Source organism: Lepidochelys olivacea, assembly GCF_965140295.1.
Source record: "Lepidochelys olivacea isolate rLepOli2 genome assembly, chromosome: 2".
Lineage (NCBI taxonomy): Eukaryota > Metazoa > Chordata > Testudines > Cheloniidae > Lepidochelys > Lepidochelys olivacea.
In genome coordinates, this window is record NC_140412.1 from 234,897,117 (window position 1) to 234,922,501 (window position 25,385).

Below are 25,385 nucleotides of genomic sequence, written 5' to 3' on the forward strand. Positions count from 1 at the left end.
CGGGTGAAGAGATGCCAGCACGAGGACGATTGTGATGAGGACATGGACACAGACATTCCTGAAAGCATGGACTGTGGCAATTGGGACATCATGGCAGTAGTGGGGCTGGTTGATACAGTGGAATGCCGATTCTGGGCCCGGCAAACAAGCACAGGCTGGTGGGACTGCATAGTGTTGCAGGTAGGGATGATTCACAATGGCTGCAAAACTTTCGCATGCGTAAGGCCACTTTCCTTGAACTTTGTGAGTTGCTTTCCCCCTCCATGAAGCACAGGAATACCAAGATGAGAGCTGCCCTGACAGTTGAGAAGTGAATGGTGATAGCCCTGTGGAAGCTTGCAACGCCTGACTGCTACCGGTCACTCAGGAATCAATTTGGAATGGGCAAGTCTACTGTGGGGACTGCTGTGATCCAAGTAGCCAATGCAATTACTCATCAAGTATCAGAGGGGTAGCCTTGTTAGTCTGGATCTGTAAAAGCAGCAGAGAGTCCTGTGGCACCTTGTAGACTAACAGACATATTGGAGCATGAGCTTTCGTGGGTTAATACCCACTTAGTCAGATGCATGTGACATTCTGCTATCAAGGGTAGTGACTCTGGGAAATGTGCAGATCATACTGGATGGCTTTGCTGCAATGGGGTTCCCTAACTGTGGTGGGGCGATAGACGGAACACATATCCCTATCTTGGCACCGGACCACTTTGCCAACCAGTACGTAAACCGCATGGGGTACGTCTCAATGGTGCTGCAAGCACTGGTGGATCACAAGGGACGTTTCACCAACATCAGCGTGGGATGGCCGGGAACGGTGCATGACCCGTGCATCTTCAGAAACTCTGGTCTGTTTGAACAGCTGCAGGAAGGAACTTACTTCCCAGACCAGAAAATTACTGTTGGGGAAGTTGAAATGCCAATAGTTATCCTTGGGGACCCAGCCTACTCCTTGCTCCCATGGCTCATGAAGCCGTACACAGATAGGAACCCTGGACAGTAGTCAGGAGCTGTTCAACTATAGTCTGAGCAAGTGCAGAATGGTGGTAGAATGTGCCTTTGGATGTTTAAAAGCTCACTGGCGCTGTTTGCTGACTAGATTAGACCTCAGCACAACCAACAATCCCATTGTTATTGCTGCTTGCTGTGTGCTCCATAATATCTCTGAGAGTAAGGGGGAGACGTTTATGGAGGGGTGGGAGGTTTAGGTAAATCTCCTAGCGGCCGATTTTGAGCAGCCAAACATTAGAAGAGCACAGCTAGGTGTGCTGCGCATCAGAGAGGCTTTGAAAACCAGTTTCATGACTGGCCAGGCTATGGTGTGACAGCTGTGTGTGTTTCTCCTTGCTGCAAACCCGCCCTCTTTGTTGATTTTAATTCCCTGTAAGCCAGCCACCCTCCCACCTTCGATCACAGCTGGCAAAGGAAATAAAATAACTATTGTTTTGAAACCATGCATTTTTTCTTTATTAATTAAAAAAAGAAGTGAGATAACTGACAAGTTATCAGTTGGGGTGAGGTGCAGGAGAAGGGAAAGACAAGGCCACATTGCTTATTGTAGCCATTCTACAAATCAAAACCATTTGAATGACATCCTTTTGTTGCTTGGGCCATCCTGTGGAGTGGAGTGTCTGGGTGCCCGGAGCCTCCCCCTGTGTTCTTGGGCATCTGGGTGAGGAGGATATGGAACGTGGGGAGGAGGGCAGGCAGTTATACAACAGATGCAGTAGGGGTCTGTGCTCTTGTTGGCTTTCCTGCAGCTCCAACAGATGCTTCATCATGTCCGTTTGCTCCCCCATTAGCCTCAGCATCGCCTCCTGCCTCTTCTCTTCGCACTCACTTAATGCTTTCCTGGCCTCTGCCACTGAATGCCTCCATGCATTAAGCTGTGCCCTATCAGTGCGGGAGTACTGCGTGAGCTCAGAAAACATGTCATGGCAAGTGCGTTTTTTTCGCCTTCTAATCTGCAATAACCTCAGGGATGGAGATGATAGGGGGAGCATAGAAACATCTGCACCTGGGGGGAGATAAAAAGGGAGAGTAAAATTTAAGAGGATACATTTCTGAGAACAGACTCTTTCACAGTGAATCATGCAATTCACAGCACACAGCACATGTGCTTTAGGTACAAGGTCGCATTTTGCCTTTTATATCGAGCGCCTGCCAGGGTGGTGACACATCACACACTGCTGGGCAACAGAATTCAGTTTCCAGGCAGCCATGGTAAGCCTTTTGGTACGCGGGGTTGGCTTCTTCCGCCTTCATAACATGTGGGAATGGTTTCAAACTGCAGCGCCATTCTTTCCCATAGCAAGCAATGCCAGTTGGGTTTCACCACAGGGGCTGCGGTTTTCGGGTGGATGTGCAGCACACACCTCCCCCTACCCCACCGCATGGCTATTCTCTGGGATGATCCCTTCACCTCTCCCCCCGCCACGTGGCTATTGTCTGGGATGATCCCTTTTAGCCAAGTGCAAACAACCCAGCATGAACGGGGTCCTTTTACTGTTCCCTTACAAAAATTCCCCTATTTCAACCAGGTGACCATGAATGATATCACTCTCCTGACACAGAAAGATAAAGACCGAATGTTGCTTGAATGTGACCAAAACCCAGGACCATTCGCTGCCATGCTTTGTGCTGCAATAATTCCAGACTACTTGCTACTGGCTTGGCATGGTAAAGTGTCCTAGCATGGAGGACGAAATAAGACAACCCTCCCCAGAAACCTTCTGCAAAGGCTTTCAGAGTACCTCCAGGAGAGCTTCATGGAGATGTCCCTGGAGGATTCCTGCTTCATCCCCAGACACATTAACAGACTTTTCCAGTAGCTGTACCTGGCCATGAATGCATCCCAATTCTTCAGGGAAAATCAAACATTAAACACTATTGCTTTTAAACCCTGTTCTGTCATTACAAATGTGCATTCACCAGAGATCCTCCGGCTTCAGGGTCGGGGATCCCACCTTGGGAGGGTATTGGCTCCAGGGTGGTGAAAAGGTCCTGGCTGCCGGGGAGAACAGATTCACCACTTGCCTGCTGCGCATTCTTCTCCTCCTCCTCTTCCTCATCTGCAAAATCCTCCTCCCTGTTGTGTGAGATTCCCCCCTTGCAGGTGTCTGCAGACAGTGGTGGGGTAGTGGTAGGGTCCCCGCCTAGTATGCCATGCGGCTGATCATAGAAGCAGCATGTATTGGGCTCTGACCCGGAGCGACCATTTGCCTCCTTTGTCTTTTTGTAGGCTTGCCAGAGATCCTTAACTTTCACCTGGCACTGCTGTGTGTCCCTGTTGTAGCCTCTCTCCACCATGCCCTGTGCAATTTTGCCATATATATTTGCATTTCTTCTTTTTGATTGGAGTTTAGCCTGCACAGATTCTTCTCCCCATACAGCAATCAGATCCAGTGCCTCCCTACTGGTCCATGCTGGAGTTCGTTTGCGATTCTGGGGGGACTGCATGGTACCTGTGCTGCTGAGCTCTCCACGCTGACCAAACAGGAAATGAAATTCAAAATTTCCTGGGGCTTTTACTGTGTACCTGGGTAGTGCATTGGTGTTCAAAGTCCAGAGCGGTCACGTTGGAGCACTCTGGGATAGCTCCCGGAAGCCAATACCGAATTGCGTCGAATTGCGTCTGCACTACCCCAAATTTGTCCCAGCAAGGTCGATTTTTAGCACTACTCCCCTTGCCGGGGAGGAGTACAGAAGTCGATTTGAAGAGCCCTTTAGGTCGACGGAACGGGGTTGGTTGTGTAGACGCATTCATTTTAAAATCGACGTAATGTGGCTAAATTCGACCTAACCCCATAGTGTAGACCAGGGCTTAGAAAGGTGTTCTTAAATGATTCTTCCTCACAGCTCCAGGCCGAATTGCAACTTCAAAGTACTGTCTATATAGCTATTTTTAGAGCACTAGTGCGAGCCCTGCTAGCCCAAATTTGTTGACCCAGGTGTGAGGCTTGCTCCCGCTCACTCCAAAATGCTGTTCAGACATATCCGAAGAGATAACAGAAGAAACAGGCTATTGAGAAATCCAGGCAAAAAGTCCTTGAGTCTAGATTGTAAGCTGTTTGGGTCGTGGACTGTCTTTTTGTTCTGTATTTCTACAGCACCTAGCATAATGGGGTCCTGGTCCATGAGTAGGGCTCCCAGGTCCTGTGGTAATACAAATAATTAAATAATGAACTAATTTGTTAGATAACACCCTTGTCCTAACAGATAAAGAACTGATTACAGATTTGGTTTCATTTTAATCAAATAAAAATTAATGGTAATTTAGGTACAAGTGATCATCGCTTGATCCGCCCCACCCAACTCTATAGGCTTTGGAGCCTGAGCTCCAGCCCAAGCCACAACTTCAAAGCTCTATCTACAGAACTATTTTTAGAGCACAAGTGTGAGCCTTGCTAGCCTGAGTCTGTCAAGCCGGGATAGGAGGCTTGCTCTCACGTACTCCAAAATACTGTGTAGACATATCCTTTCTTTTGCACCATCAGGATGCCAATAGTACGAATCAAATTTTCATCTGATCCACACAAAGCATTGTGTTTCTTCCCTCCATGCATCTTGGAAAACCTGTTCTCATTATGGAAGTGTAGCCTATGGTTTTATTGTTAAGTTTGGTTTAAGTTTTGAACTAATAGCAAACCTCTTCATTATGTATGCAGAATACAGCGGTATCTTGTCCAAATTTATAGCACTTACTCTTTGAGTACAGAAGGAATTGCTGAGAATTTTCAAGTAAATCTGTCTTTTTATTTTTTTTTACATTTAGGAGAGCTACCTGAGAGATTGGTATGGATTTTTGACAAGATCCATTCACCGGATTCTTGTTATGGTTAAAAGGAGAGTAGCACATCCAGATTTCTGTTATTAATATGTTGACAGCAAGTTACCGAAGCTAATAAAAAACTGTAAACTTTTCTCAAAAAATAAAGGAGTACTTGTGGCACTTTAGAGACTAACAAATTTATCTGAGCATAAGCTTCGTGAGCTACAGCTCACTTCATTGGATGCACGAAAACTTATGCTCAAATAAATTTGTTAGTCTCTAAGGTGCCACAAGTACTCCTTTTCTTTTTGCGAATACAGACTAACACGGCTGCTACTCTGAAACCTGTAAACTTTTCTGTTGCAGTAGCAATGTAGATAAGATCCTGTAATAGGGAGTTGACAGTTTTGAAAGAATATGTACTGCAGTAAAGATCTAAAAATAAGAAAGCACAAGGAAAATTCAGATTGCCATCTGCATATTTCCTGTGTTAACAGCATTGCCAACTTTTGTTTAACAAACAGATCATCCCAATGTAAAATTACTAAGAAAAAATAGTAAATTGGGCATATGCCTGAAGTCATTTGATCAAACAGCATATACAAACTTATAAGAAAAAGAATTCAAGTCTTACAGTGATTTCTACTACTGTGGACTACTGCAAGAACCAGTAACATTGATATTAACAATAAGAAAAAAGGAGAATGCACATTAGGACAGGAGAAATTAGAAATCCATCCACAGTTTAGCTGGGGGTGGGGATCCCAGGGAACAAGGGGAATAAACCTGAAGCTATAGAAAGAATAACCATCCAAACGTATTTGAAGGAAGTAAGATATAGTCCTATCAATCCTCTTTTTTTTTGTCTAGGACACTTAGGGAAGTAGACACATTTTTCCCAAAAGGCGCTATGGTGAGTTGGCAGCCCAGAAAATGTACACATTTTCAACATGAGCAACTCAGAGCTTTGCTGGGAATCACAGCATTTCCGTCCCATCCAATCCAACTTCTCTTTTGAGGGCTTGGATCAGGAAAAATCAGGATTTTAGAACCTTTATAGGTAAAGTCAGCTGCTGCTTTCAGGATTTTTTTTCTCCCAGATGTTAGACAGGGAAATGATAATGATGGCATTCCCTATATTGTCCTTATTTTATGGTTAGCGCATAGGTCCTTTTGTTAGACATGGCTTCCTAGAAGATTAGATAGTTCTTTTACAACTTGGGCTTCAGGCTCAAAGTTATTTAGGAATCCTACAAGTCAATATTCTGAGTGTTCACCTGTTTTTCTAGTATTTCCAACCTTCTTTCCATTGCAGACTTATGATTAACAACAAATTTTTCAAGTCTGGATGATTCTTCTGCTGCTTTTACCCTCTTAGTGCCTGATTCTGATCTCATTTATGCTAGTATCAATCAGGAGCAATGCCATTGACATCCACAGGGTTACATTAGTGTAAAATTGGTGTAAGAGAGAGCACAATCAGGTGCTCTCAATCTGCACATGGATCAACCATGTTCACCTGTTCCATGGTTCAGTGGTTATCACTTTTTCTGTGTGCTACACCCTAAGATGTCTCAGTATCAGGGATTCCCTGGGTGGCATAAAGCCAGCACAGCAGCCCTCTTCCATTCCCTCTCAGTTCCCCCACCCCTGGGGCAGATGATGATTGAGTTGGCTCACAATGTAGTTTTGAGCTGCTACATTTTAAAGTATGTCTCCGCTGCAATGGCCTCCCAAGGGTCCCTTCACCTGCCAGAGATTTCTGGAGCTCAGCCTGTTTTGACCATGTTTCCCACCTGCCCCCAACATACAATGAGCACTGAGAGGGGATGGAAGAGGGCTGCTGTGTTGGCTTAATGCCATCCAGGGAAGTCTACCAGAAAAAATATATCAGTTATCGCTTTATGCACTATAGTCCACATTTTACAGAGCTAGAGTGTTAAGGACTTGATTTTTCAGAGGTGCTGAGCATCTGCAGATCTTCTTGACTGGAAATGGAGTTGCAGATGTTCAGCATCTTTAAAAATCAGGCCATAAGTCTTTTGCTCTAGGCCTCAGAAGGAATCCATGTCTGAGCTGTCATGAGAACTCAGGAGTGTCTGGCTCTTTGTCATCTGTTCATGCTGTGCCTTCCTCAACTCCACCCAATGAATGAAATGTATTACTGGTATCAGAGTATTTTTCAGGTTAGGTGCATTTATATACTGTAATTCAGAGTTGTACAAACAATCACTGTTGTGTTTTCTAACATTTTATTCACGTACTTTTTGAGCTAAAATATTGATTTGGTTTGTAAATACCTTAAGTTTAAAAAATATATATTTGGCTTTAAAGTAATAGAGATTTTCCCCCACCCCAATTTAACTAGTGCTGTTGCTGAAGCTGAAGGAATCGAGCCATTAATAAACGTCCTGAGTGCTAAGAGAGATGGGACTGTTGCTAATGCAGCTACAGTACTAACAAATATGGCCACGCAAGAGCCATTACGTTTCAGCATCCAGAGTCGTGGTGTTATGAATGCAATTGTAGAACCACTACAGTCTACCAACAGCCTGGTACAAAGCAAAGCAGCACTCACTGTGGCTGCCCTTGGTTGTGACGCTGATGCAAGAACTGAGGTAAGTCTTACGTTACCTTGTATCTGCTCTGTGGATATTTATTATATTTACTTTTTTAAAATAAAACTGATGTTTGTGTTTTGCTGACTCTGGGACCAACACAATTTAATATGTGTGTCTGAAAAAAATCCTTTATTTTATATAGAGTAAATCAACTTGTGTCTCCTTAATAGATAAATTCTCATTCAGATAGAATCATAGAATATCAGGGTTGGAAGGGACCCCAGGAGGTCATCTAGTCCAACCCCCTGCTCAAAAGCAGGACCAATCCCCAATTAAATCATCCCAGTCAGGGCTTTGTCAAGCCTGACCTTAAAAACTTCTAAGGCAGGAGATTCCACCACCTCCCTAGGCAACGCATTCCACTGTTTCAACACCCTCCTAGTGAAAAAGTTTTTCCTAATATCCAACCTAAACCTCCCCCACTGCAACTTGAGACCATTACTCCTTGTCCTGTCCTCTTCTACCACTGAGAATAGTCTAGAACCATCCTCTCTGGAACCACCTCTCAGGTAGTTGAAAGCAGCTATCAAATCCCCCCTCATTCTTCTCTTCTGCAGACTAAACAATCCCAGTTCCCTCAGCCTCTCCTCATAAGTCATGTGTTCCAGACCCCTAATCATTTTTGTTGCCCTTCGCTGGACTCTTTCCAATTTATCCACATCCTTCTTGTAGTGTGGGGCCCAAAACTGGACACAGTACTCCAGATGAGGCCTCACCAATGTTGAATAGAGGGGGACGATCACGTCCCTCGATCTGCTCGCTATGCCCCTACTTATACATCCCAAAATGCCATTGGCCTTCTTGGCAACAAGGGCACACTGCTGACTCATATCCAGCTTCTCGTCCACTGTAACCCGTAGGTCCTTTTCCACAGAACTGCTGCCTAGCCATTCGGTCCCTAGTCTGTAGCTGTGCATTGGGTTCTTCCGTCCTAAGTGCAGGACCCTGCACTTATCCTTATTGAACCTCATCAGATTTCTTTTGGCCCAATCCTCCAATTTGTCTAGGTCCCTCTGTATCCTATCCCTGCCCTCCAGCGTATCTACCACTCCTCCTAGTTTAGTATCATCCGCAAATTTGCTGAGAGTGCAATCCACAGCATCCTCCAGATCATTTATGAAGATATTGAACAAAACCGGCCCCAGGACCAACCCCTGGGGCACTCCACTTGACACCGGCTGCCAACTAGACATGGAGCCATTGATCACTACCCGTTGAGCCCGACAATCTAGCCAACTTTCTACCCACCTTATAGTGCATTCATCCAGCCCGTACTTCTTTAACTTGCTGACAACAATACTGTGGGAGACCGTGTCAAAAGCTTTGCTAAAGTCAAGAAACAATACATCCACTTAGTTAAATAATAGTTAGATAAACTTAGTTCAGTTTGGCATGAGCACTCGGAAAAACTGAAATATAGAGGACCCTCTGTAATCTTCATTTCATTGCTGTAGATATACATAAACTGAATGGGCCAAGTTCATCTCTGGTGAAGCTCCAATTATTTCAGTGAGCTTTCACGCCCTATGAAACTTCAGAAACATTTAAAATTAATTTATCCCCGCAAAAGGACCTTTTTGAAGCTCAGAAGCTTCCCTTATTGTTCTTTTACTATCCGCCTTCAGGCCCTTGTGGCACAGTGATTAACCCTCTATTAGGAGAGTTGGACATGACTCTTGTAAACATAATTCATGGAGAAGATCATTAATCCTTTGGTCAATGGAACCCAGTAAGTGAACCTGTGTCTACTTATTTATCAATGGCTGTGTTTTGACTCTTCTTGCACATACACACCCCATAAATAGAAAACCTTCTCAAGGGTCAAGACAGCTGGTCAGGTCAGGAAATATGGGGCATGGGCTTATCCATTTATCCGTATCTACATACTGAGAACATATTTACCCCTGAAAATTGGAATGACAGATATTTCCATGAGTATTTGGAAAAAGTACTGGAGCACCCCAGGAGAAAGGGTGTTAATGAGACTATGGCATACGTACAAGGCAACACAAATTCATATATATTGTGATGTAAATTAGTTGCCAGGATGCATCAGAACTCTGAGAATGTTTTACAGCTCTCCATGGCAACCTTGGGATGTACATTCTGTACAATTTTTAGAATGTAATCTAATAGTTGACAAAGACACCGCCAATAGAATGGGTATGTGTATTTTTCCAGCCCACCCTTAAGCTTCTTTTTCTATTTGGAGTGTGCAATAGATGCAGAAAGCTTGTATGTGGACATTCTGCCAGTCCGTTCCATCCACCTGCATAGCTTCTCTTCAGGACTTGAGAGTTTCAGAGGGGTTTGCACAGACCTTCCTCAGTGGGTTGAATGTAACTCTACATGAGTAATGTTTTTATATTTGTTTTTAGTTAAGAAATGCAGGTGGACTTGAACCACTCGTTAAACTGCTACATTCTAAGAATGATGAAGTCAGAAGAAATGCCTGTTGGGCTGTTATGGTTTGTGCAAGCGATGAACTAACAGCAGTTGAACTTTGCAAGCTAGGGTGAGTAGAAGTAGTATCAGGGCTTAGCGGGCATGGTTTGGATGAAGATGCTAACAAAGCTGTTGTTTGTATATTTTTGATTTTATACCAAAGTTAATTGTGCATTTCTTAAAATTAAATTAGTTTCACGATGTGACATTTATTTCAGAAGGAAAGTTATAGATTCTACATGTCAACTATACTAGAAGAAAATAGCTTGAAATGGGGCCTGCCTGCCTGAATTTACGGAAGCATTCTCAGTATTGTTACTATGATGGAACTTAACAAAACTATGTTTAACGTTAAAGGTGAACTTATAGCAACAAAATTTAGGGGCCACCATGTAAAGGCCATATACAATTGAGATTAACACTATGGGCCAAATTTAGCCTAGATGTGAGGAAGTGCAATCCCATTGGGGTCAACAGGATTTTTATATATTGAGATGTGTACAAAAAAAGTGCCTATCCAGGGTTCTGAGTGCCTTTGTCATACATAAAATACAATCAAGCAAATACCAACAAAATAAATGTAACAGTCTCCCCAGACCTAGGAAGGGAAAAATACCCACCCCAACTACAAACCAAATGATGAAAACCAAACCCTAAAACTCCACCCAGAAACCAACAGGCAGCCATTGCCTCTCACATGGAACACTACTGTAATGTGCTTCTGATGAGAAACTCCACCTAACCAATGAGATACAACATTCTGCGTGAGCTGCAGTTCCAGGTTGATTTAAGGTGTAACCCCACATAGAGTGTACCAGGGTAAATTTAATCTCAAAGGGACAATGGTACAGATCACAGCAATAAGGTTGCATTTAAATGGCTTCAATTGCCTGATGGACATAGATGAAAAATACTGTTCTGATCACTTCAGGTATATATTCTTCTAATAGCAGCTGCAGTAATCCCAGACTTCAAATTCTGGCAATGAATGAAGGGCAGATATTGTTTTTGTTATATCTTCCTACTACATGTCCCGTATTACCAGCAGAATTGCTTCTGTCTTACTTGGACTGAGCATCAGCCAGTTAGCCCTCATCTTCGTCCCATTCTCAGCCAAATGCGTGGTAAGGAAGTTGATAGTACTGACTGGGTCAGATGAAATAGACATATAAGGCCTTATCCAAAGCCCATTGAAGTCAATGAAAATACTTCCATTGACCAAATAGGCTTTGGATCAGGCACATTAAACTGAGTGTCATCAGTATACAATACTGTAGGCAAACCTCCTTAAATCTCCTAATATATCCACATTGAAGAGGAAAGTGGGGCAAGAATTCCCCATCAGAAAATCAATGGGGCAGAAAAACAATTTCCCACAGTTAACACCTTGAACCTCCCTGATACGTGGGAATGAAGCTACTGAAGAGCAGCTGTGTTTACTCCTGCTAGGTGAGTGAACAACAGGCGAGGGAACAACAACTCATGGTCAACAATATTGAAAGTCTGTGCACAGATTGGTAAAGGCCAGGGCAATATGAAGTGTCTAATTACTCAGAGAGCTGTCTTTCTGTGACCTTCATGATAATTTTTACAAAAAATGGAAGATTACTGGACAGTAGTTGGACAGCTTGTCAGCTCAAGTGCCATTAACAAGTAATGGTGGACAACGGCTTTCCATATAAAAGCCAGCAACCTGCCTTTCCTAAGGGAGGCATTGATCATCTCAATCAACAATGTATCCAGTTCTTCCCTGGTGTTCAGCAGGCAGGAAGGACATAGGTCTGAAGCACAGGTTGTGGCTTGAAGAATTCCCAGTACTTCTAGTACCTCAGTGAGCATCACAGGCCTAAATTTAACCTGAGACGTTTGTACCTACTAGATATCATCCTGCACCCAGAAAGCAGGCAGTTCAGTCTGAATATGTTTGATTTTTCTCTGCAAAGACACTTGCAATTTCTTCAGTAGTTGTCACTTGTACCAGACACTGTGCAAAACCAGCCTGGATTGGTCAGGTAGTATGCTGCTTAGGTCAAATCTGCTGATAAAACATAGCAGACTCTGTGGTAGAAACAGAGAAACTCCTCTTTCACACACCATAAAATTTCAAAAATCCTTTATTGCACAATTGGTGAGATTCAGCACAAGGCTTTCCCCATCAGCACGCTGACCATTTTCCATCTCATTTTAGTGGTCACAAGTCATCTGTAAAGAATGGATTTGCACAGATTACACAAAGGCTGAATTTTGCTTCCAGGTACTGAGGCCTGGTCTACACTACGAGTTTATGTTGGATTTAGCAGCGTTAAATCTGAATTAACCCTGCACCCGTCGACACAACGAAGCCATTTTTCGTCATAAAGGGCTCTTAAAACCGATTTCTGTAGCGCTGGGGATTAGCGCTGAAATTGACATCGCCGTTTCGAATTAGGGTTAGTGTGGATGCAATTCAAAGGTATTGGCTTCCGAGAGCTCTCCCACAGTGTACCATTGTGACCACTCTGGACAGCACTCTGAACTTGGATGCACTGGCCAGGTGTATAGGAAAAGCCCCGGGAACTTTTGAATCTCATTTCCTGTTTGGCCATGCGAGCTCATCAGCACAGGTGACCATGCAGTCCCAGAATCAAAAAAGAGCTCCAGCATGGACCGAACGGGAGGTACTGGATCTGATCGCTGTATGGGGAGAGGAATCCGTGCTATCAGAACTATGTTCCAAAAGATGAAATGCCAAAACATTTCAAAAAATCTCAGAGGCCATGAGGGACAGAGGCTACATCAGAGATGCAACACAGTGCCGTGTGAAACTTAAGGAGCTCAGACAAGCATACCAGAAAACCAAAGAATCAAACGGATGTTCCGGGACAGAGCCCCAGACATACCGCTTCTATGCTGAGCTGCATACAATGCTAGGGGGGGGCGCCACCACTACCCCACCCCTGTCCGTGGACTCTGATGATGGGGTACTCTCCGCCATGGGTGAGGATTTTGCAGATGAGGAGGAGGAAGACGAGCTTGGGCAGAGCACACAGCACACCGTTCTCCCCGACAGCCAGGATCTTTTTATCACCCTGACTGAAATACCCTCCCAACCCAACAAAGCCAGAGAAGGGACCTCTGGTGAGTGTACCTTTTTAAATATAATACATGTTATAAAAGCAAGCGTTTTTTAATGATTAAGTAGCCCTGAGATCTTGGGATGCATTCGTGGCCAGTACTGCTACTGGAAAAGTCTGTTAACGTGTCTGGGGATGGAGCGGAAATCCTCCAGGGACATCTCCGGGAAGCTCTCCTGGAGGTACTCTAAAAGCCTTTGCAGAAGGTTTCTGGAGAGAGCAGCCTTATTCCGTCCTCCATGGTAGGACACTTTACCACGCCATGCTAGTAGCAAGTAATCTGGTATCACTGCATGACAAAGCCTGGCAGCGTCTGGTCTCGGTGTTTTCCGGCATTCAAGCAACATCCTTTCTTTATCTCTATGTGTTATCCTCAGGAGAGTGATATCGTTCATGGTAACCTGGTTGAAATAGGGGAATTTGATTAAGGGGACATTCAGAGGTGCCCGTTCCTACTGGGCTGTTTGCCTGTGGCTGAAAAGAAATCCTCCCTGCAGTTAGCCACGCGGTGGGTGGGCCATTGGCGCTGAGCTGTTCGCATTTGGCTAGCAGGGATCTTCCCTGATACCAGCCAGGCGGTGGGGGGAGAGGAAAAGCGATCATCCCAGAGAATTGGATGGGGGTGGGGGGTTAGTTTGGTTTCTGCTGCTGCACGTTAACAGGAAAACTGCAGCACTACATGGTGAACTCAATGGGCTTTCCTTGTATGGGAAAGGAGGGGGCTGCTGTTATGAAGGTTATAGAAGCCGAAAGACTATGGCTTACCATGGCCGCCTGCAAGCCGAATTCTGTTGCCCAGTCCTGTGTGTGTGATCTCTAGCACCAGAGCCACAGGCACTCAGTATAAGATGCAAAATGCAACCTTGTACCAAAATCACATGTGCTTTGTAACGTGAATAGTGTTGTTCACCGTGAAAGAGTATAGCCATTGTTCTGTAAAATGTATCTTTTTAAATAATTCACTCCCTTTTTTTTCTCCAGCAGCTGCAAATGTTTCAAGCCTCCCTCCTCTGTCCCAAAGGCTATCTCAGATAAGGCAGCCAAAAAAACGCACGCGCAATGAAATGTTCTCTGAGCACATGCTGTCGTCCGGCACTGACAGAGCTGTGTGGAGGGACACAATAGCAGAGTACAGGACGGTGACCGATGAACGTGAGGAGAGGTGGCAGCAGGAAGATCAGAGGAGGCATGAGGAAATGCTGGGGCTACTGCGGGATCAAACGGACATGCTTCAGCGTCTGGTGGAGGTTCATGAACAGAAGCAGGATCACAGACTGCTGCTGCAGCCCCTGCTTAACCACCCTCCGTCCTCCCCAAGTTCCATAGCCTCCTCACCCAGATGCCCAAGAACGCAGGGGTGGGAGGCTCCAGGCACCCAACCACTCCACCCCAGTGGACAGCCCAAGCAACAGAAAGCTGGCATTCAACAAGTTTTAAAGTGGCCTTTTCCTTCCCTCCTACCCTCCTCCCACACCTCACCTGGGCTACCTTGTGAGTTATCTCCCTATTTTTATAATCAATTAATAAAGAATACATGTTTTTTAAATGATAGTGACTTTACTTCCTTTGCAAGCAAACTGTGATCGAAGGCGGGAGGGTGGGTGGCTTACAGGGAATTAGAGTCAACCAAGGGGGTGGGTTTTCATCAAGGAGAAACAAACAGAAGTGTCACACAGTACCCTGGCCAGTCATGAAACTGGTATTCAAAGCTTCTCTGATGTGCACCGCTTCCTGCTGTGCTCTTCTAACTGCCCTGGTGTCTGGCTGCGTGTATTCAGCAGCCAGGCGATTTACATCAACCTCCCACCCCACCATAAACGTCCCCCCTTACTCTCACAGAGATTGTGGAGCACACAACAAGCAGCAATAACAATGGGAATATTGGTTTCGCTGAGCGATTCAGTAAACTGCGCCAGTGACCCTTTAAACGTCCAAATGCACACGCTTCCACCATTCTGCACTTGCTCAGCCTATAGTTGAACAGCTCCTGACTACTGTCCAGGCTGCCTGTGTACGGCTTCATGAGCCAGGGCATTAAGGGGTAGGCTGGGTCCCCAAGGATAACTATAGGCATTTCTACATCCCCAACAGTTATTTTCTGGTCAGGGAAGTAAATCCCTTCCTGCAGCCATTTAAACAGACCAGAGTTCCTGAAGACGCGAGCGTCATGAACCTTTCCCGGCCATCCCACGTTGATATTGGTGAAAAGTCCCTTATGATCCACCAGTGCTTGCAGCACCATTGAAAATTACCCCTTGCGGTTTATGTACTGGCTGCCTTGGTGCTCCGGTGCCAAGATAGGGATATGGGTTCCGTCTATAGCCCCACCACAGTTAGGGAATCCCATTGCAGCAAAGCCATGTATGACCTGTATATTTCCCAGAGTCACTACCTTTGATAGCAGCAGCTCAATGATTGCGTTGGCTACTTGCATCACAGCAACCCCCAGAGTAGATTTGCCCACTCCAAACTGATTACCGACTGACTGGTAGCTGTCTGGCGTTGCAAGCTTCCACAGGGCTATTGCCACTCGCTTGTGAGCTGTAAGGGCGGCTCTCATCTTGGTATTCTTGCGCTTCAGGGCAGGGGAAAGCAAGTCACAAAGTTCCATGAAAGTGACCTTAGGCATGTGAAAGCTTCGGAGCCACTGGGAATCATCCCAGACTTGCAACACTATGTGGTCCCACCACTCTGTGCTTGTTTCCCGGGCCCAGAATTGGCGTTCCACAGCATGAGCCTGCCCCATTAACACCATGATCTCCAAATTGCGGGGGAATGCGGTTTTAGAGAAAAGTGTGTTCAAGTCCTCATCACTGCGCTGCCGTTGCCTCCTTGCCTGGTTTTTCAGGTGCTGGTTCTGCATACACTGCATGATAATGCGCGAGGTGTTTACAATGGTCATGACTCCTGCGGTGAGCTGAACGGGCTCCATGCTTGCTGTGCTATGGCATCTACTCCTGCTCGGGCAATCATGAGAAAAGGGCGCGAAACGATTGTTTGCCGTTGCTCTGGCGGAGGGAGGGGCGACTGACAACATGGCTTACAGGGTTGGCTTACAGGGAATTAAAATCAACAAAGGGGATGGCTGTGTGAGAAACAGAATGGCCCCCTCAAGGATAGAACTCAAAACCTCAAGGATAGAACTCAAAACTGGATTTAGCAGGCTGTTGATTTCACAGAGGGAGGGAGGACAAAATGAATACAAAACAAATCTGTTCTATTTCTTGTTTTGATCCACTTTGTCTATCTTTATACATCTTGCTGGCAGCAGACTGTGCAGTATGATCACTAGCTATCGTCATCTCCTGGGTGCTCGGCAGAAGACGGTGCAGTATTACTGCTGGCCATCGTCTTCTGCTGGCAGCAGATTAAAAGTGCACTGCTGGTAGGACTGAATCGCCATGAGATGAAACTTAAAAGGGAAGTGACCTGGGTGAGTCACTCCCATGTTCGCCCAGGCGCCCCTGACCTCATCGAGGTCGGTTAAAAGAGCACCCTGGACTACGTCGACAATGGCTACCAGTCATACTGCACTGTCTGCTGCCAAAAGGCAATAAACTGCTGCTGTGTAGCAATGCAGTACCGCGTCTGCCAGCACCCAGGAGATATATGGTGCCCAGGAGATATATGGTGACGGTTAGCTGTGCAGGCTCCATGCTTGCCGTGGTATGGAGTCTGCACAGGTAACTCAAGAAAAAAGGCGCAAAACGATTGTCTGCCCTTGCTTTCACGAGGCAGGGAGGGAAGGGGGGCCTGACGAAATGTACCCAGAACCACCCGCGACAATGTTTTAGCCCCATCAGGCACTGGGATTTCTACCCAGAATTCAAATGGGCGGCGGAGACTGCGGGAACTGTGGGGTAGCGACCCACAGTGCAACACTCCGGAAGTCGACGGTTGCCTCAGTACTGTGGACACACGCCGCCGACTACATGCACTCGGAGCATTTGTGTGGGGACACGCACAATCGACTGTATAAAAATGCTTTCTACAAAACCAACTTCTATAAATTCGACCTAATTTCTTAGTGTAGACAAGGACTAAGTCAACATAGTTGTGCTGAAACATCACAAAAATTAATGCCGTGCAAGATAATTACTCTTTTCTTCCTCTACATGGACTCTACAATCTCTATACATCAGCACCTGAGTTAGCTGTGTTAGCCTGCGAGGCTTATGGAAGAACCGTAACTCTTCTGTGGAATTGTACATTTGGTTATTTTGTACTATAAAATATACATAATACATAGTTAACTCACCAGGTTCTTATATGAGGTCAGATTATTCTTCTGTTTTCTCTACTTTTACACTCCCCTTATCTTCAAGATCTCTGACACAGTCAACATCTTTCTGACTGAGAACTAACTAGAACACCCCTTCATCTTAATGCTCATACTTAACTGGCTAGAGGAATGGCTTTTGCTTCTGAGTAATATGAAGGATCTTTTTTCCTACAGAGACAGAATGCTGCACCCCATTCACAGCCTCCTGCTGGCCCAAGGGACAAGAGGCTAGGATTGAAAATAAACGTGTCTCCGGAATAGCAGTGCAGAGTACTATCTCTGCACTTTGTAGTAATTAATTAATTAGTACTTAATGATGGATTAGTCACATTAATTGAATAATTTTTTCTATTTTGTTGAACAGTGCTTTAGACATCCTGGAAGAAATTAACTTGTCAACAGGGCGCAAAAATAACTTCAGTGAAGGAGCTCTGGACAAGCTACTTGATAACAACCTTTCCCAAAAATACAGCCAGATGGGGTACTTATCATCCAGTAACATAATTACTGATGGGTTCTATGATTATGGTCAGGTAAATTACTTTAAGTATTATTTAAAAGTCTATGCAGGGCCTGACTTTTCACTCCTTCAGACAAAGTATTGGGTTTATGGCCCCATTATGCCACCACAATACAAAAGAGTCATAGCAGGGACCAGGATCTGGTCCCTTGAATCACCTTGCTCCCTTCTCCTGTCCTATGCTGTGCCAGCTTGGTGCACTTTGTCACTCCTTTGATCAGCTTCCCTGGCAAATGAATCCACATCTTTTCTCCTGCTGTCCCCATATCTGGAATCTTCCCACTGACCGTAAGTGTTTTGCAACCACGGTCTCCTTTTTCAGATTCTTCCTGAGATACTTGGCTCCTCTCCTGCTCTTTATCTCTACAATCTGTATAATAAAATGTCCTTCTCTCTGAAGCCTAGTGTCTGCTGAGTCAGTGTGAAGCAATGGAAACAGCAACAAGCACGGTTAAGAGCTCTTCTTGTTCAAAATATCACCAGGTTCTGTCATCCCTGTGATTCATGGTCTGCTACTATACAGTTTTGAAGTTCACAGCCATTTTTACTTTACTAATTATACCTGTGAAATATTCAGCCACAGTAAGGCATGTATCTATGCCATGCCAAGAGTCCTCGACCATTGAGATATCAGAGGTAACTCAACCAGTCACCTCCCTTACTCTACAGTTAATTTGCATGGAACAATTCACTGATTGTGGGGGAAACTGCACAAATAGTGTATTACTTGACCCAACTGCCATATCCAAACACAGGCTTTTAGCTACTAGTATAATATATTAATCTGCCATCTAAATAACTATGTTGTTTTTTCACAAGAGGAACAAACAGGATGTGAATATAACAGAGACCAAAATGTGCTTCGTTACAGCCCTCTTTCCCATAAAATGGCCTTTCTAGAATGGCCACTCCATACTTTGTCATCTGTTGCTCTCTTAATTGTGGGTGGAATCCTCAAAAATATCCAAGTATGTTACGAGCACAAGTCCTATTGAAAGTCAGTGGGGTTTGTGCTCCTAAATCACTTGGGTGCTTTTAAAAATCCCACCCTGGATTGTATGAACCTGTCTTTATTCTGAACTCGTTTTGGATTATATACTAGTAGTAACAACAATTTCAAATGAAATTATTTGTAAAGCAGCTTTTCAATGGCAGGTAAGTGAAGAAGCAATTGATTTTTATGTATTTTATTTTTAAAAGTGTTTGTAATTTTAAGTTCTCAGCTACATTCTGTTAAAGATTCGGAATCTTAAATGATTCTTTTTAACCTTACTTTTTCAAAATAAGCTTTTTTATTCACCTTTAATAGAATAAAATTTCTTTTCTGTTATTCTAATTTTCCTGTAGGTAAAGCCTGGAGTGAAACTTTTGTCTTTGGAGGAACTGAATTTACAAGAACTTAATGATCATCGTGCTATAATTTTAGTTAATGCTAAACTACCAGATGCGTGAGTCAGATTTGCTTTGGAAAGATTACATTTCATTAAAATAACTTGCCTTTTCCCCCTCTGCATTCTCATAGCCCAATAGTACTGCAACTTTGACCTTCTATTGTGAGTGAGATCTTTCTAGGTTAACCTTAACATTGTGATTCCTTTTTCAGGAGCCAAAGGTTTTACATTTTATAAACTCCGAGTTTTGATATATTTTTCTTTAAACGGCACAGAACTGTTCAGTTGAGTTGGTTACATTTAGAAAAGTGAGCCAGGAAAAATTTTCAATTTAGCTCCAACTCTCGATGGAGGGGCTCCCAAGGATTTAGGAGAGCATGCCATCTGCATTGATTACCGGGCTCTCAAAGCTTAGTACCTGTCTCAGAATTGCAATGAGTCCCATGAATTTGCTGAACTTCTTCCCCAACCAAATTCATGAGATTTAAAGCAGTATATTCCCAAAAACAAGAAACAGCCAAGCTTCATACTCTTTAGTGGCTTTCTACATTTGTGGTGCAGTACTATCAAGAACTGATGTCTACCTCTTTCCTACTTAAATTTAAGACCACCTAACAAACCCTGTTACCTTTGAACGCAGGAAATTGGTACTCTGGAAATCATTTAATCTATACAGTCTCCCAGATTAGAGAAGGCGCTGTAAATATTTTGTAAATCCCAAACCCTCCTTTCTGCTGTCATCAAGTTGATCTCTGTTATCATGTTTCCCTTTTTAACTTGTACATGATATAAAGATCTCTGAGATCACCTGTTACAACCTAAACCTCAGTGCTCTTTGCAGGTCCCTAATTCTTTCAAATATTCTTTATTTGCCATTCTTGTCACAACCCCGTGCCCTGGTAGCATCCTGAAGGCAATATACTGTCCAGTTTTCTTTATGTGGGTCACAGGATTTTTCACTATTTAGTAATTAATCAAGATCACTAATTACAGGTTGAACCTCTCTAGTCTGGCACCCTCGGGACCTGACCGGTGCCGAACCAGAGAATTTGCCGAACCACAGGAGGTCAATATTGTAGCAAGTGGGTCTCTTCTTATTTTTATCTCGCCAAGGCAAATAAACAGAACAGCGCTTTTAACACCGCCTAGCCAAGGCTTTCTGGCTTGCTTCATAACAAAGTGTTATGTTGTTAGTGTTGTTACACAATTTTACTGTATTGACATAAGGAAATAAGTAGATAAAGCATAAAAAGCATAAAATAAAATCATGCTGGACCACAGATGTCGCTGGACTAGAGAGGTTCAACCTGTAATATTTTATTTCTCATAAAATATACTTGCTGTGCTTTGAAGGTGGCACAACTCTCTTGGCCTGTTCTAACAGAATAAAAATATCTTGTATCATTTCAGTTCCTTCAGTGCAGAGGACAAATCACAAGATCGATATGATGGAAGAACCACATCTTCTTCTTCTTCTATTAGAAAAAGTAGTAAAGAAAGAGCAAGGTATGACCTTTGGTTTAATTAACAGTCATTGCACTGTGATTGAGCAAACAGTCACAGTTTCAGGGTAACTGCACCTGTATCCCTCCATCCGTGACAGTGCCCAGTCAGGTCTCAGGTTTTCACCCATCGCCTATCCCACTCGCCTCTGACTGGGTGTTTTAAGTTTGCACTGCACTCTGCCTTACACTGTGATATCCCCAGCAAGCCAGTCCACCAAATGGCCAGCAGCACTTGTGCTTTGATTTTTCTCTGAGGGCTGTGAACTGTGTATTTTTAGCAGTTACAAGTTACCACAAAACTCTTTCTAGGAAAGCACATTTATTCTTAAGGTAAAAGCCTTACAGAGAAAATGTAATGAAAACAATAAACAGATTAAAACCCTCTAAATGTGCAAGGAATCACCCATCAGTCTTATAGGGCCCTAGTAAGCCAAAGTCTTTTCAATGGTTCTGCAAGGGTTGGGGCCTGCTGTCCATTTGCTGGATCAGAAAGAAGACTCTGAGTCAGTTTAAACCCAGCTTTTTTATATCAAAAGCCCTTTGTCTGTTGATCTCTGGAAATCCCAGTTTGAACCAGTAGATGCAAGCCTCTCCAGGGGATGGTACCTCTCTGGAGGTGTTTACAACCTGAGTGATTCACCTGAATTACCTCACCCCCCACACACTGTTCTTTGTTCCTGGAGGCAACCCTCCCCACCCCACAGAGTTGCATACAATCCCTGGCCCACACTGACACACAAACCATTCATAAACCTAATACAGTCTGCTTCCCCAAAGATACAGCATGTGGTTGCAATATCCATCACACAAGCATCTAAATTCAGACAAGGCTTACATACTGACTGACTTTTAAACAAAACTATTTTTAATGGAATGGAAACAATCTCTAAATATATAGGAATGTTTTAAGACACTTTGTCTATTAAAAAATATAATTTCAATTGAAATGGGTGAGGGACAGTTTCCTAAGAGAATAAAAATGATTAAATGTAATTTTAAGTTTTTGTTTCCAATTTCTTTTTCACCTCATAATTACAGAAATATCTACCTATCTGTCTGTCTAGCTGAGAGACAAGGTAAGTGAGATAATGTCTTTTATTGGGCCAACTTCTGTTTGTGAGAGAGGCACTTTCAGATTAATCAGAGCTCTTCTTCAGGTCTTGCATATACCTGAAAAAGAGCTTGGTGTAATCTTGAAAGCTTGTCTCTCTCACCAACAGAAGGTGGTCCAATAAAAGATATCATCTCACTCACCTTGTCTAGCTAATATCCTGGGATCAACCTGGCTACAACACTGCATATCTGTCTATCTAATCTATCATACTTATCTGTCCCCCAATACCATTGTATCCAAACATCTTATAATCTTTAATGTATTTATCCTCACAACACCCTGGTAAGTAGGGAAGTGCTATTATGCCAGATAGGGGATTGAGGTACAGAGAGACTAAGAGTAAAATTTTCAAAAGTGACTTCAGTACTTAGGATTCAAGACCCACTGACTTTCAGTTGTTCCTGAATTACTTTTGAAAATGGGACTTTAAAAATTGGGACACAATTTTTAAAAAACACTCAAGTGTCTTAGAAGTCTAAGTGACTTGCCAAAGGACACATAAGACATCTGTGGCAGAGAAGGAAATTCTCTGTCTCCTTTTCTTTATCTTTTACATAAATCCCATCCCTGCTGGGGTTGGGGCCCAGTCAATTCCCCGTGGAGTTGCAAGGCTGGTGTGGGGAGGGATTCTAAAAGTGTAGCACAGACTCTGTGTCAGCCAGGAGTAGCAACTGCCTACTGACTTCCCCACTCTGACTCCCCACTCTGACTTTGAATGGAGCGGGAGAGAAAAATAACTTTGCTGCCTCCCCTCCCTGGTTTCTAGGAAAGGTAGAGGTTTCTACAACACCGACTAGGAACAGAGATATCCCTTCTGGTTCCTCTTTGCTGTGAGGAAGGAGAGAGAGGAACCATAGTCCCAACTCAGGGATTAGGAGCTTCAATTTGTCAGCTGAAGTTCCCTACTTCCCAGAGACTAGGAAGATGCACCTGCATCCTGCTTGCCTGCTAAAGTTGAGGTGCCTTATGGATATGTGGGAGGTGCCTTTTCTATTTATGTGCAGGAGTTCAGAATAGCTGAGGCACCTTTGTACAGATGACTTCCTGCAGCACTGCATGGATTGTGGGAACAGAGAGAAATAGATTTTGGTGGGGGATACATGGAATGAGAAGACATTGGAAAGGAGTAGAGGTTGTGGAGGAATATTTCCAGTTTTTTCTTGGGGATCATCCACAAATCATGGCACCCCTACACTCCATGTAAGAATTTTATTGCTAGAAATGGTGATTCTTAATGTTGCCTATGTGCTGCTTTGTGTGTGTGTAAATTGAAATTTACTGTAAGGAAGTAAAAAGGATTTGGGAAACTACTTTGTAATTTCAGTAGTGCAGTGGTATCTCCTGTGGAGGAAAAACAAGAATCTTCTGGACGATCTCCTTCTTCTCTCAGCAAAAGCAGCACTAGAGAGAAAGGCTCAAGGTATTATAATTTGGATGGAGTATTTTTATTTTAATTTAGAGTTAAAATGCAAGCTATTGATAGATAGTAAGTATTAACTGTTGAAAGCTAAGGACTTGATTCTCAGGTCTGGCTGAGCTCTGCTTGGTGCAGAACCCAAAGTAGGGCTCAAAGGTGACTGTACCTCCATGAAGAAAAAAAGTCTATTAGTATATAGCTCTTTATCTAGTAGACAAAGATATAACAAGATCCAAGGGCCGGGAGCTGAAGCTAGACAAAACCAGACTAAAAATAAGGCAGACATTTTTAACAGTGGGGGTAATTAACCATTGAGACAGCTTAATTAGAGAGGTGGTGAATTTTCCAGCACTTGAATGATTGTGTTTCTAAAAGATGTGTTCTAGCTCACCCAGAAGTTATGGGCTTGATGCAGGAACTACTGAGTGAAAATGTATGGTCTGTGCTGTACAAAAGGTCAGACTAAGTTATCAGAATGGTCCCTTCTGGCCTTAATATTTATGAGGAGGGCTACCAGGTAATACCATAATCCTTAATAAGGCAAAAGAAAAGTATTCAAACCTTTCTGGAGAGAGGAGTCCTTGAATAAGGCTACTGGTACATGGCTGATTATACTGTACAGTGCATTCTATCCCAAGAATGCAGAAATGTGTTAATTTTCACAACTTCATTAATAATTCTAAAAGTATAAAATAATTAGGGTCTGTCCTGAGTCCATATTGTCTGGTGGTTTTTTCATTGTTTCTGTTTTTTCTACAAAAGTCCCTGGGATATTGGGAATTTAAAAAGTAAGCCAGAATTGCTCACTCGCTGGAGTTATTAGAGATAGGGAAAATTAATATGTTTGGCTGGATTTCAGAGTTGTTTGCTTCTCATTAAGTTGAATTATGAGAAACTTGCCTTTGAGATGGAAATTCAAGTTATGCATCTCTCAGGTCTCAAACTCTTTGAAGAAAGGCTTGATGGTTACAAGATGTGGGGTCTTTTGTATTTTTGTAAGTAAAGAAAGTGTTGTTCTTCAAGTGCTGTCCCTGTGGGTGCTCCACTCCAGATGACGATGCGTCCCAGCACCGTTGATCGGAGATCTTCGGTAGCAATGCCTGGTCGGGACGCACGTGCTCAGCTGCTGTCTCGCGATCTCATTAGAGTCTTCCTGAGCATGCGTGTCCCACACCCCCCTCAGTTCCTTCTCAACTGTCCTCAGCTGAAGACAGGACTCAGGGCAGTGCTGAACCTCTTCTCTTCACTTCCTGTCACTGAAGGAAACAAGTACAAAGACATAGAAACAGTTAGTTAGAAACATCCCAGTTATTTCCCTTCCTTTAGAATAGTTACCTAGTTTAAAAAAAAAAAACCTTCTTTTTCCTCCAGTTCCTCTCCCGTTGAGACACTCTCCCCTGGCATTCCTAGTGGAATAATGTCAGGGTCTTCAGGATTTAAGAAATGTGCCTCCTGTCAAGGAACTTCGCTGTGTGAAGTGCCTCGGCGAGAGACACATCCCTGCCAAGTGTGTTCATTGTACCAGCCTGAAAACCAGGGCTCTTTGTGACAGGGATCTGCAACTGAAAATGCTCCTGATGGAGAAATCCCTACAGCCACCTATGGAGACGGGCAATAGCAAACCCTTTCCCTCATGCTCCCCTGCCAGGTCGGAACCGATTGGGAGCACGGCTTCACCCTCTCAAGCGAAGAGGAAGGAAGCCCAACTGTCTCTGTCCAGAGACTCTCAAAACGGTAAAGGATCTCCTGCAAGATCCTTACCCTCAGTGCTGATAGCGCCGAAGGCAGGTGCCTCCAACCATCCCAGCACCTCAGCTATGGCTCCCACAGAACACAGAGGCAGGGACCCGACTTCCCATAGCGGGAAGGTCTCCATGGCATCGGTCCCCACAGCACTGAAAATAGACCTGGTGCCAACAGCGCGTTCTGCTCCTGTGCCGACAAGAATGTCGGCACCAAGCCTGCCTACCACTCCAGCAGCAGGAGCGGACCTCCCACAGGGTGCCTAAAAACAGCCTGTGGCACCAGCGAAAGCAAAACAGAAGTCAATACAGGCTTCTGAGCACATATCACGCTTAGCAGGGTCACAGCCCAGGGAGCAGCAGCAATTCTTAAATCAGGACGACATCTCAGTGGCCCCAAGCCTGATTCCCCGCTCCCTGACACACAGTGCTCACTCTTTGACCAGCCGCTCACCCCACCTGACCTGGCTA

At 44.1% G+C, this 25,385-nt stretch overlaps 1 protein-coding gene across 3 annotated transcripts in view; it reads left to right on the forward strand.

Annotated features, from left to right (window-relative positions):
- The window catches only part of ARMC3 (armadillo repeat containing 3), a 111,995-nt gene that overhangs the window by 68,470 nt on the left and 18,140 nt on the right, over positions 1–25,385 (forward strand). For all 3 annotated transcript variants that reach the window (XM_084618244.1, XM_084618246.1, XM_084618245.1), the window contains exons 12-17: positions 7,133–7,382; positions 9,764–9,900; positions 17,590–17,758; positions 19,093–19,193; positions 20,547–20,642; positions 23,080–23,175. In XM_084618244.1, the coding sequence (XP_084474370.1) occupies positions 7,133–7,382; positions 9,764–9,900; positions 17,590–17,758; positions 19,093–19,193; positions 20,547–20,642; positions 23,080–23,175 (849 nt within the window). The remainder of the gene's footprint in view (positions 1–7,132; positions 7,383–9,763; positions 9,901–17,589; positions 17,759–19,092; positions 19,194–20,546; positions 20,643–23,079; positions 23,176–25,385) is intronic.